The sequence below is a fragment of the Diabrotica virgifera genome, chromosome 8 (genome assembly GCF_917563875.1).
Source record: "Diabrotica virgifera virgifera chromosome 8, PGI_DIABVI_V3a".
In the NCBI taxonomy this organism is placed as follows: domain Eukaryota; kingdom Metazoa; phylum Arthropoda; class Insecta; order Coleoptera; family Chrysomelidae; genus Diabrotica; species Diabrotica virgifera.
Window position 1 is genome coordinate 219,526,679 of NC_065450.1, and position 13,155 is coordinate 219,539,833.

The window sequence follows — 13,155 nt, forward strand, 5'->3', positions numbered from 1 at the left end:
AGGTACTGACATCTGTAGCAATGATTTAGATGAAATCCTAGGTGTCGAACTAATACAATTTAAATGTACCGATTGTTAGAAGAAAATAATGTGAATGATGCGTTTCCAAATGTTGAGGTGATACTTCGTTTATATTTCTGATACCAATTAACTGTAGTGGGGTAAGGTAATTCTCAAAACTTAAGTTAATTAAAAATTGACTTCGGTCTATGATGAGCCAAGAACGTTTGAATCATCTCTCTATAATGATCATTGAACACGATGTCTTAAAGCAATAAGATATGTCCGACAGAGCCAAAGAATGTTCAAGTAAAAAATATCGAAAAGTATCTGGACTTCAACCCTACATCCTACTATGTTTATTTTTAATATTTTACTGTAACAAATTTTAATTTTAAATTTTACTGTATTTCTTTTATTTAGCTAATGCCTCGACAACTAATGGCCATTGGCATGGTAGGTACGGTGAATTTTTGCAGTTAGGTAGCTAGTGTCATGTGCAGTGTGTATGTTGAGTAAGTGTCTTGTTACTTTGCAAAGTCGACGCCATTGTCTTTGCAAAGAGACGTTAATTGTATCCGAACGTCTGCGGTCTCTCCGTTGAGTACCGATCCCACAAGGATAGAAACTATTTTCATTTATTAATTTATAATATTATAATAAACGAAAAATTCCTGACTCTGGTGAGATTCGAACTCACGACCATTCGGACCATTCATTTTACTGTATCTAAAAATATAGATATTTATAAAAATAGATCATCATTTTTTAATGGTAGGACACCTAGGGCCCCCACATCAATTCTGCCCAGGGGCCTCCACTGCTTTAAATCCGGCTCTGTTAATATTCAGCTCAGCGGGGTACTATTGATGGAAATCTGTAATTAAATAAACCAGGAATTATTCCATAAAACAGATAGATCTCTTGCTGATAGAATTTCACACCTTGAAGAATAGAACCCCGCTAAGCTGAATATTAATGACTCTTACAGGCGCGGATCTAGAAATTCATAATAGGGGGCCAGACTTACCTCAAATAGTCAAATATTATGTTTTTCAGATTTAGCCATACGACTCACACTTACTCTAATATCATCATCATCATCATTCTCTTTGCCTTATCCCTATGCGGGGTCGGCTTCCCTAATTGCATTTCTCCACACAATTCTATCTTGGGTCATATCAATGTTAATCCCCTTTACCAACATGTCCTGCCTTATCGCCTCCCCCCAGGTCTTCTTTGGTCTTCCACTCCTACTCCTTCCAGGAATCTGCACTTCAGCTATTCTTCGTATTGGGTGATTAACGTCTGGACGTTGAACATGACCAAACCATCTTAACCTATGCTCTCTCATTTTGGCATCAATTGGTGCCACACCTAGACTTCCCCTAATATACTCATTTCTAATTTTATCCTTCTTTGTCACTCCACTCATCCATCTAAGCATTCTCATTTCCGCCACATGCATTCGTTGTTCCTCTTTCTTTTTCACTGCCCAACATTCAGTTCCGTACATCATAGCCGGTCTTATGGCTGTTTTATAGAATTTTCCCTTCAGCTTCATTGGAATTTTTCTGTCACACAACACACCACTCGCTTCTTTCCACTTCATCCATCCAGCCCTAATTCTACTGCATGCATCTCCATATATTTCTCCATTACTCTGTAATACCGATCCTAGGTACTTAAAACTATTGCTTTTCACAATCATTTCACCATCCAAAGATACCATTTTATTTGTAGTAGCTCCATCTTTAAATGAACATTCCAAATACTCTGTTTTTGTCCTACTAAGTTTTAAACCTTTTTCCTCCAGAGCTTGTCTCCACTGTTCCAGTTTTTGTTCTAAGTCTCTTTCACTATTTCCTACTAACACGACATCATCAGCATACATTAAGCACCATGGAATGTTACCCTGTAGTTTCGCTGTTATCTGGTCCAAAACTAATGAGAATAAATACGGACTAAGCACAGAGCCTTGGTGCAATCCTACTTTCACACGAAATTTATCAGTCTCTCCCACACCTGTCCTAACACTAGTCGTTACTCCCTCATACATATCCCTCACAATCTTTACATATTCACCAGGGACTCCTTTCTTATTGAGTGCCCACCACAGAATCTCTCGAGGAACTCTATCATATGCTTTCTCAAGATCAATGAATACCATATGAGCGTTTGTTTCTTTACTCCTGTATTTTTCCATCAACTGTCTTATAATGAAAATTGATGGAAAAATACAGGAGTAATCACACTTACTCTAATATATAAGGATAAAATACACTATATAATCCCAGATATAGTCGGTTCGCTAAACTCAGATGCAACTGGTAGTGATTTTAGTATATGGCTAGTGATTTTAGTGATATGGCCAGTAATTTTAGTACGTAATTTTGCCGATTTGGTAAAATTGACAATAAAATAATTACTAAATAGTTAATAATTACTAAATAGTTAGTAATTTTACCAATTTTAGGAAAATTGGCTAGAAACAAAAAAATTACCTACTAGAATCCCTAGGCAGTTGTGTCTGAGTTCAGCGAACTGACTATACCTGCGGTATCAAAAGGATTGATAGACAATGCACGACTATTAATCTCACTGGTCGTTCTTTACCATAAAGATTAACCTTTCTACCATCATGGGTAGGTACGCATGGATTATCTAGTAAAATACAAATTTTTATATCTTTTTTGTATCGCAAATTTGAAACGTGACTTTTAATGAGATAAGGTTTATACCCAGTTTAATGTATTTTCATTTTAAAATATCATTTTTGTTATTCATTGAATTGAGAAAAATATTTCCGTTGTTTATGGTTCCACCGGTACCCAAACAAATGCGCCTGCAGATTATTTTTCAGAGAAGGGTGTTTTATTAGATTTTATGGCTTCTTTCAATTCTTTGGAAGCGGTTGTCGTGTAATTAAATACAATAGGGGGTCCATGGACCTGTTGACCCCCCCCCCCCGGATCCGCGCCTGCTCTCTTATATATAGTTCTGCAGAACGATGTACCATTGTCCGAGTTGTGAAACTATATAAACAAAGGTTTATATAAAGGAAACCTGTCGTCGGAAGTTACAATAAAATGACTGACAGTACATCTGTTTTTTACTTCATTCAAAATGAACTCTCACATGCAACATATTCAACACTTTGTTACAATGTTCCATTACGTGGAGAACTTCGGTATTTGGTTCCAAAGATGATATTGTATTACAGTTACCAGTTACTCCATAACATATATTCAGCTTTTATTGCTGTAAGGAAAGTGTAGTGGAAGTAATATTCAGCCAAATTTTCTAGCAATTTTGCTTTTCCTGTAGAGACAAATGCAGGTAAAAGAATTTGAAATGCTGATAGAATACTTTCGTTTTTGCTAAATCTGATTTTTAAATTGGATATAAGTTGAAAGTTGATCCGTACACTGAATAAAAACAGGAATAATCCTAGTAAAAAAATAATAATACTTACGTTCACTGTTTCAAAAATATTAATAATAACTTGGGGATAAACTCGCTGCCTTGGTACAAAAGCCGAGGGAGTTTTGGGAGGGGTCCGGACCCCATGGACCCCTCCCTTGGCTACATGCCTGAGATCTTGCTTTCTCTATCCTACATTTGATTTCTAGGGAATGATCCCAACTTTCATTGACGTTTTTACTCTTTCTATTTGTTGACTATTCACACTGATTTGTCTAAATTGATGTTCCTTCTTAGAGATCATCATACATTTTATTTTCTTAATGTTGACTGAAAGTCCATATCTCTAACTTACTTCTGTGATTCTATTTATTAACTCCTGGAGGGCTTCAGAACTGTCAGCGAATACCACAGTGTCGTCTGCGTATCTTGTTTGTTATTGTTTCATTCTCCGTTAATTCGAATCCCGGCTTCAACGTCATTTACTGCTTCTTGAAAGATTTCCTCAGAGTATATGTTGAACAGCAATGGTGATAGTATACATCCCTGTCGGAACCCACGTTTGATTTTGATATCGTCTGGCTCTCCAGGTGTTTATTCCAATATTTTTTTAATATCTTCATCAGCTTATCGTACTTTACTGTATCGAACGCTTTATGGCAATCAATGAAACATGCATAAATATCGCAATTTACATCTCTACATCTTTGACATAACACTTGTATAGTAAAGACAACCTCTCTCGTACTCACTGCATTCCGAAAACTAAACTGTGTACCTATGGCTGATTTTTTCTTCTCACAGCCTATTTATATCCTTCGATGTATAATTTTTAGAAATAATTTTAAAATATAGCCTCATTAAGTTGATGGATGCAGGATGCAAGATAGGATTTTGTTTTCTTTGGTAAAGCCATAAACGTCGACTTCAGCCATGTTCTTGGTATTATAGCCTAAGAAAATAAAAAAAAAGTCAAAATGTAAATTCGTACAGGTTAAAACAAATTTAATATCAAAGTTTAGGTGGGTACAAAAGATATTTTCAAGAAAGTATCCAAATCATACAAGGGGATCATTGTTTAAATAATTAAAAAGTGGTCATTTTTGCAAAAAAAAACTTTTTAAACTGCTGAGGTAATTCACTTATTAATGAAGGTCTATGGGATTTTTTCCTACGAAGTTTAAGGGAAAATCTTTCACATAAGACTTACTGAATTAAATTTGACCCCCTATTTATTTAAATAATTGTATATAAATCTTTAAAAACAAATTTGCAAAAAATTATTTTTAGCGTTTTAAATAAGCACTATAAAATATCTTATCTTACAGACTAAGTTGCGTTATGTTACTAGTATTAAGTAAAAAAAAAACTGGTCAAAAAATATTTAATATTTGTTGAGATATTGAATTTGTTTATTAAATGTTACTATATTTTCAATTGCAAAAATGCGATTGTTGCCAAAGAAATATTCACCTGCTTAAGACCTCATTATTTTTATTTTTATGTATATTTTCGATAAATGTATTGATGAATTCAAATTTCAATTAAACTCCCCCCTAAAATTACATTTAAAAATTATTCAAATTTGTTTATAAATTTTTTTTTAATAACGTAGCGGGGATTAAGTATTTTGAAACGCAGTTTCGATAATTGCGTTCCTGGGAATTTTTTACTAATTAACAAAATTTTTTTGTCGTTTTTTTCTTCTTCTTTTTTCTTGGTGTTATATTACTACGGGCACTTTTAGGGTTAAATTTTATTAAGAATGTCGAATCTCTAAGTTGTAGTTTCTAGACCTAAAAATATTAAGATTTAACTAAAATCTCTTAAATAAAATGTGGCTACTTACTGAGTTACAGGGTGTTTTATTTAAAAATTTAAAAATTATTGTTATCAAGTACCTACTTTAAAACTATTTGACGTATCCTTATCATACTCGGCAGAAAGTGTGGCTATTATACACCCTACTAAATTGTGATTAATAAACGTTTCTAGCTAGTGCCAGAGGCGTACGACAGGGGATAGGGAATGATTGACCCTTCCCAAATTCTACGCCACTGAGTTAATTACTATTTTAGCGAAATTTTCCGATTCTCCAATACTTTGTATGTAAATAACTTTATTGGTATCGATAAAGTCATCAGTTTGAGAGATTTTGGAAGTTTCAAATGAATTAATGGATAGATCAAAATAACTATGTCATTTCATGTTTAACGTCCAATATCTCGGAAACTAATGACTTAATCGTTACCAGTAAAGAGTATATTATTTACATAGAAAGTATTGGAGAATCGAAAAATTTCGCTAAAATAGTAATTCCCTCAGTGGCGTAGAATTTGGGAAGGGTCAATCATTCACTATCCCCTGTCGTACACCTCTGGTAGTGGCTAGAAACTTTTATTTATCACAATTTATTAGACTGTATAGTACCCACACTTTCTGCCAAGTATGATAAGGATACGTCAAATAGTTTTAGAGTACTTGGTAACAATAATTTTTAAATTTTTAAATGAAACACCCTGTAACTCAGTAAGTAGCCACATTTTATTTAAGAGATTTTAGTTAAATCTTAATATTTTTAGGTCTAGAATCTACAACTTAGAGAGTCGACATTCTTAATGAAACTTAACCCTAAAAGGGCCCGTAGTAATATAACTCCAAGAAAAAAAAAAGAAGAGGAAAAAGGACAAAAAAATTTGTTAATTAGTGAAAAATTCCTAGGAACCCAATTATCAAAACGGCATTTCAAAATATTCAATCCCCGCGACGTGATTAAAAAAAAATTATACACAAATTTGAATAATTTTCAAATGCCATTTTAGGGAGAAGTTTAATTGAAATTTGAATTTATCAATACATTTATCGAAAGTATACATAAAAATAAAAATAATAAGATTTAATACAGGTGAATAAGTCTTTGGCAACAACCGCGATTTTACAATTGAAAATATAGTAACATTTAATAAACAAATTCATTATCTCAAAAAATATTAAATATTTTGTTGACCATGAGATATTTTATAGTGCTTATTTAAAACGCTAAAAATAATATTTTGCAAATTTGTTTTTAAAGTTTTATGTATAATTATTTAAATAAATAGGGGTCAAATTAAATTTAGTAAGTCTTATGTGAAAGATTTACTCTTCAACTTTGTAGAAAATAATCCTATAGACTTTCATTAGTAATTGAATGACCTCAGCAGTTAAAAAAGTAATTTTTTTGCAAAACTGACCTCTTTTTAATTATTTAAACAATGATCCCCCTGCATGATTTGGATACTTTCTTGAAAATATCTTTTGTACCCACCTAAGCTTTGATATAAAATTTGTTTCACCCTGTACGAATTTACATTTTGATTTACATGTAGTGTAATTTTATTTTACTAGCTAGACTATTACTTAATCTTAACTACTTAGGTATTGTGATACTCGTATGTCATTCAATATTAACAAATTATGGATCAGTCTAGATAGATTATAAATAACTCATAGATTGTAAATAACTACTAACTCATAAATTAAAGCAAGTAGATTCAGGGAATGCTTAAAAATAATGCAGTACCATAAAATATCATTTCACTACAATAGTAAAGCACAGGGTGTTCCATTTAAAAAAAAACTCAGAAAATACTCATTCCAAGTTTCAACTAATCCTGTATACCAAAATTGAATTAATAATTTTGAGCAACAGAAAAACTTTCTAACTCATCTTCTCTTCTGTAGTCTTGCAGTTTTTAAATCTTTCTCTTCCTTCTTCCACTTCCTCATCTTCCGCATTTCACGTGGAATTGATTCAGTGTTACCTGCCTTATTTTTGAGTACACGGGGTCATTAATATAGTTAAGAAATAATATCGGACTCAAAACCGAACCTTGAGGGACACCGTACATCACACAATGTTTTTGAGAATAATACTGGTTATAGAATAGAATAGAATAGAAATATGCTTTATTTCCACTGAAAATTTTTACAATTTTATGGACAAAGCTTACATACAGTCAAAAGAAAAACATAATATAAATAACAAATAACAACTACAATTTACTAAAATTAGATAAATCGTCAATAAAATTAGATAATCGGTTAAATTGAACATACTGATCACGATTTGACGATACGAATCAATTAGTTAAATATGATTAAGTACTATGAAAATTATAATAAGGAAGTTTTCTTAGCCGAAGACTATGTGTGACACAATCAAAAGCATTAGTGAGAACTAAAAGCATTAGTGAGATATTTTTCAAAAAAATTCCAAAATATTGCTAATGAAATGATAATAGCTAAAGTTGTTGTTTTATTTTTTCGGAATCCATACTGGCTTATAATCTAGTCGCAACATAGGGGGTCCCGTGGACACTTTTAGTTCGCCGCGATTTGATGGTGGTATCTATTATAGGTTTTTTGGGTCGTTGAATCCAATGGAAGTGGTCTGGAAGCCCAAATGTGGTGCGTTTAATTGTTATTAACAAATTATGGTATAATTAAGTGTTTTTCAGGAATTATTAGGAGCCCTCTAAATAAATTGATAGTGTTAAGGTCTTCTCTGGTGTACCTATTTTTGGTCGCTGAATCGAATGGGACTAGTCGCGATGACTCAAAATGTGTTCTTATTTTGTTAATAACAAAATAATTTTTTAAATCTTGAATGGGTTGCATGTGAGAGTTCATTTTAAATGAAGTAAAAGTCAGACTTACTCTCAATCTTTATTATAACTTCCGACGACCGGTTTCGCTCTTTAAAATTTGTAGAGCATCTTCAGGTCAAAGGTAACAAGTTACAAAATGCTACAAATAAACAAAAACCAGAGTTAGGACATTGTCTGGTTGTAAAAGATGCTAAAGATCCATAAGATCAAGCCAATATTGAGTAACATACATAAAAGTAGTGAAATAGCATACCAATGCACATGCATGCAATCAAGGGGGGGTTGGTAAAACTTCCCCCAAGCGTACAAACATGTGCAGAAGTATGCTATATATAATCATGCAATTATAACGTGTCGTACTTACATTCGGATACAAGGTGCTACCAACTCTGTATTCATTATCATGATGTTTCTGTTAAAGTTATGTTAACGAGATATGGTGGAATAGACGGAGGATGCAGCAAAGGTAAACAAATTTATGGGATTTAGGAATTCTTGAGGGTGATGAGATAGTTAGTGTAAGTCAACCAACAAATCTGTGCCTGTTATAATGTTTGTGTAGATCAAATTAGTGAATGACATATATACAATTTTAATGTGTGTTGATTTTAAAGATTTTGTTTTAATTTTATTTATATTTATATATATATATATATATATATATATATTAAAGAGTTCTATTTATTAGTAGATGTAAGGTTGTCAATCTTACATCTACTAATAAATAGAACTCTTTAATATATATATATATATATATATATATATATATATATATATATATATATATATATATATATATATATATAAATAAAATTAAAACAAAATCTTTAAAATCAACACACATTAAAATTGTATATATGTCATTCACTAATTTGATGTACACAAACATTATAACAGGCACAGATTTGTTGGTTGACTTACACCAACTATCTCATCACCCTCAAGAATTCCTAAATCCCATAAATTTGTTTACCTTTGCTGCATCCTCCGTCTATTCCACCATATCCCGTTAACATAACTTTAACAGAAACATCATGATAATGAATACTGAGTTGGTAGCACCTTCTATCCGAATGTAAGTACGACACGTTATAATTACATGATTATATTATTATATAGCATACTTCTGCACATGTTTGTACGCTTGGGGGAAGTTTTACCAACCCCCCCTTGATTGCATGCATGTGCATTGGTATGCTATTTCACTACTTTTATGTATGTTACTCAACATTGGCTTGATCTTATGGATCTTTAGCATCTTTTACAACCAGACAATGTCCTAACTCTGGTTTTTGTTTATTTGTAGCATTTTGTAACTTGTTACCTTTGACCTGAAGATGCTCTATAAATTTTAAAGAGCGAAACCGGTCGTCGGGAGTTATAATAAAGATTGAGAGTAAGTCTGACTTTTACTTCATTCAACAAAATAATTGTTTATTCTCCGAAAATCTCGAAGCTATCTACAGCAAATTTGTAGTTTTTTTCATAGTATTTTTATACGCTAAATCGATTTATAGTTTTAAAAACGGTTTATAGTACGTTTACTCACGGTTTTTGCTCTAAATTTAAAAAAAACCACTTGGAATGATATGAAATTTGGCATGCACGTAGCTAACATGTCAAACAAAACAAGTAATATTGTGCCGATGTGTGCTTCTACCCTGAGTGCGAGTTTTACCCCGTTTCGCGGGTGAAAGAACGAAAGAAGAAACCTTTAAAATAAGTACGGAATTGGATAAACTGGTTAATTCTAAGCAACGTTTGTTCTATACAGTCTTTTTACTAAGTCAATACTTTTCGAGTTATTTGCGAGTGAATATGTTCATTTTTCTACAAAAAAAAAAACAAGTAACTAGAAAAGTATTGACTTAGTGAAAAAACTGTATAGAGCAAAAGTTGCTTAGAATTAATCAGTTTATCCACTTCCGGACTTATTTAAAGGTTTCTTTTTTCACCCACGAAAAGGGGTGAAACTCATCCCCAGGGTAAAAGCAGACATCGGCACAATATCACTTGTTTTGTTTGACATGTTAGCTACGTGTATGCCAAATTTCATGTCAATCAAAGTGTTTTTTTAATTTAAAGCAAAAACCGTGAGTGAACGTACTAAAAACTGTTTTTTTTTTGCAACAATTTATTAATAACAAAGTCGGAACGTGGTTTAAGCTATCACGCCTAGCGGCAATCGATTTAGCGTATAAAAATACTATGAAAAAGAATACAAATTTGCTATAGATAGCGCCATTCGAGCATTTCGAGCTTTTCGACGAATAAACTATTATTTTGTTATTAACAAAATAAGAACATATTTGAGTAATCGCGACTAGTCATATTCGATTCAGCGACCAAAAATACACCAGAGAAGACCTTAACACTATCAATTTATTTAGAGGGCTCCTAATAATTCCTGAAAAACACCTAATTTTACCATAATTTGTTAACAACAATTAAACGCACCACATTTGAGCTTCCAAAGCACTTACATTGGATTCAGCGACCCAAAAAACCTATAATACCACCATCAAATCGCGGCGAACTAAAAGTGTCCACAAGACCCCCCTATGTTGCGACTAAATTCGTTTTTAAAATTTTAATAAGATGAGCAACTCCTCCTTCATTATAACAGGTAGAATGACAATTGAGTTACCAAATGAAAGCTTTTTATAACCCAAGGATAGTACTAAGGGTGACAAATTTGACCTAGAACTTTCGGTTTTAGAAATGCTGTTCCGGTGTTGGAAGTACTGTTTTAGAGTCGCCGGAATAGTACAAGCGATATATTATTCGACGCGCCTTATCAAGACAAGAACAAATATATACTTCCGTCGGTCAGTCCGTCTGAGAATGTAAATAATATAACTCCGATAGATGACAAATTACCCAAGGATGGGAATAAAGATTAGAAACTTGACCGCCGACTTCCAGTTTTAGAGTTGCAACCGGAAGTACCATTTTAAAGTCATCGTAATAGTATAAGCGATATATTATTCGCCGTGCCCTATCAACATGAGAACAAAGGTATTATTTTGGTTTTTATATCATTTCCGGTTAAAAAGTTCTAACCCGAAGTCTCATACTACAGTCGCAGAAATAAAGTCTAGTTTGAATCTTTAGTTCCGGTTTTGAAGTAATTCTCGTTTAAACAATTATAATACGAGATATAACCGAAATTTAGTAAAAATGACTGAAAATTAGCGAAATGGTATATCAATCGATACAAAGTTACACGAAGAGTTCAAATATCGACTTCCGGTTCTACTTTAGATCATTTTAGGTGAAAACCTAGGACTAACGAAATCCAATTACTTGTTTTTATGTCTGTTACCATTAGTAAGTTTTCACATAGCTTGTTGGGAGTTAGCAGAATTTTTTATAAATCTATTATTTGCATTAATGCTTGCAAGTCAGACGGCATTCCTATACTCTTTTCTAAATTTAATAATGGTACTTCAAGGTAGGTACAGCAGTGGGATCTATTTTATTTATTGCTATAATAAATTGAAGTCTATCAAGCACTAATCTTGCTAGGAAAACTGTATTATTATTAGTATGATAAAATAGATAAAAAATATTGTTATAAATTGCTAGGTAAATATTTCATTAACTGGTATTGTCTATTGGAAACTATTATTACAAGCCACAAGGCAAAAATGAAGTTAACAGGTGTATGTTTTTTAATTGTGTCTATCTGTGTTATCAATGGTAAGTAACGGAAATAGTTATTAATATACAATAATTTAGGAAAGCCGGCTCTTCTAGTGATATTGGGAGCACATTGACTCATCTTATCTTATTCTATCAACATCACCTCGAAATAGATCAGTTAACGTTAGACCAGTCCACTTCCTAATATTGGCCAACCCGGATATACTTTTACGTACAGGCCCTTTCTTACTCTCAATGTTGCATTGTGGAATCAACTGTAGGAGTCGGTATTTACTGTTATGCATAATATGGCCAAAGTAAGCCAGTATTCTATTACAGTAGAACCTGCCATATCCGGACCTGTCATATCCGGACCTCCCCATATCCGGACGGTTCTGCGCCGTCCGGATCTACCGAAATCTACCGAGAAAGGCAGTCCTGCTGTTGGACAATGCACTAAAAGAAGAACTAAAAGATGGCGAAATAATGTATTATAGAATCTATAAAACGTGTCTATCGACGAAAGTTATTGACGGCGTTGATTACTGGAATGTATGAAGGAGAAAACGTTTCAGAGACTATAAAAGAAGTAGTGGTCTTGATATCCGGATTTTTTCATATCCGGATTGGTCTGTCGCCACATTGATCCGGATATGGCAGGTTTTACTGTATTTAGGGTTTGCTCACTACGGAGAGCAATGGATTGTATCCTCGCTCCGACCCTTGCTCCCTGGTATTTATATTCGTTAATCCTCGCATTTAAAATAATGTGTTTATTTTACATAGCGATCGAAACTATATTATCGATCGCTATGTAAAATAAATACATTATTTTAAATACGAGAATTTACGAATATAACGAATATACATAAATACCAGGGAGCCAAGGGTCGGAGCGAGGATACAATCCATTGCTCTCCGTAGTGAGCACAACTTTTTACGGGTCTTTTCTTAGCCTCTGGAGAATAGTTATGTTAGTTGTGTGGTGTATATATGAGACCCTCAACATACGTCAGTAGTAGCACCACATTTCAAATGTCTTTAATCGTTTTATTGCATCTTCTGTAAGACTCCAGCTTTTTGCCCCATAGAGGAGGATACTAAAGACGTAACATCTAAGAATTCTTATGCATATATTGATACTTACAGATAAGTTGCATATATTTTTTCAAAGACCCTTAGAGCTTCTGGCTTTTTCAATAATATGAGCTTTTATTTCGTAGCTATGATCCCAAGTATCCATACTATTGCAGCCTAAATAGAATATTTTCTCCACTCCTTTAACGGTGTACCGCTTATTGTAATTTGGGCGTTTATGTTAGTGTTCTTACTAATGATCATTATTTTTGTCTTCTTACAATTTAGTTTTAGGCCGTATTTGTTACATGTTTCTACAACATTATCCACCATTCTTTGAAGCCCCTGCGCAGTATCTGCC

At 33.0% G+C, this 13,155-nt stretch overlaps 1 protein-coding gene across 1 annotated transcript in view; it reads left to right on the plus strand.

Moving 5' to 3' along the window:
* Nucleotides 1–11,635: 11,635 nt before the first annotated feature.
* Nucleotides 11,636–13,155, plus strand: part of LOC114336293 (serine-rich adhesin for platelets-like) — a 45,433-nt gene continuing 43,913 nt past the window's right edge. The window contains exon 1 of the mRNA XM_050659211.1: nucleotides 11,636–11,774. Within this exon, the coding sequence (XP_050515168.1) occupies nucleotides 11,723–11,774 (52 nt within the window). The 5' untranslated portion in view covers nucleotides 11,636–11,722. The remainder of the gene's footprint in view (nucleotides 11,775–13,155) is intronic.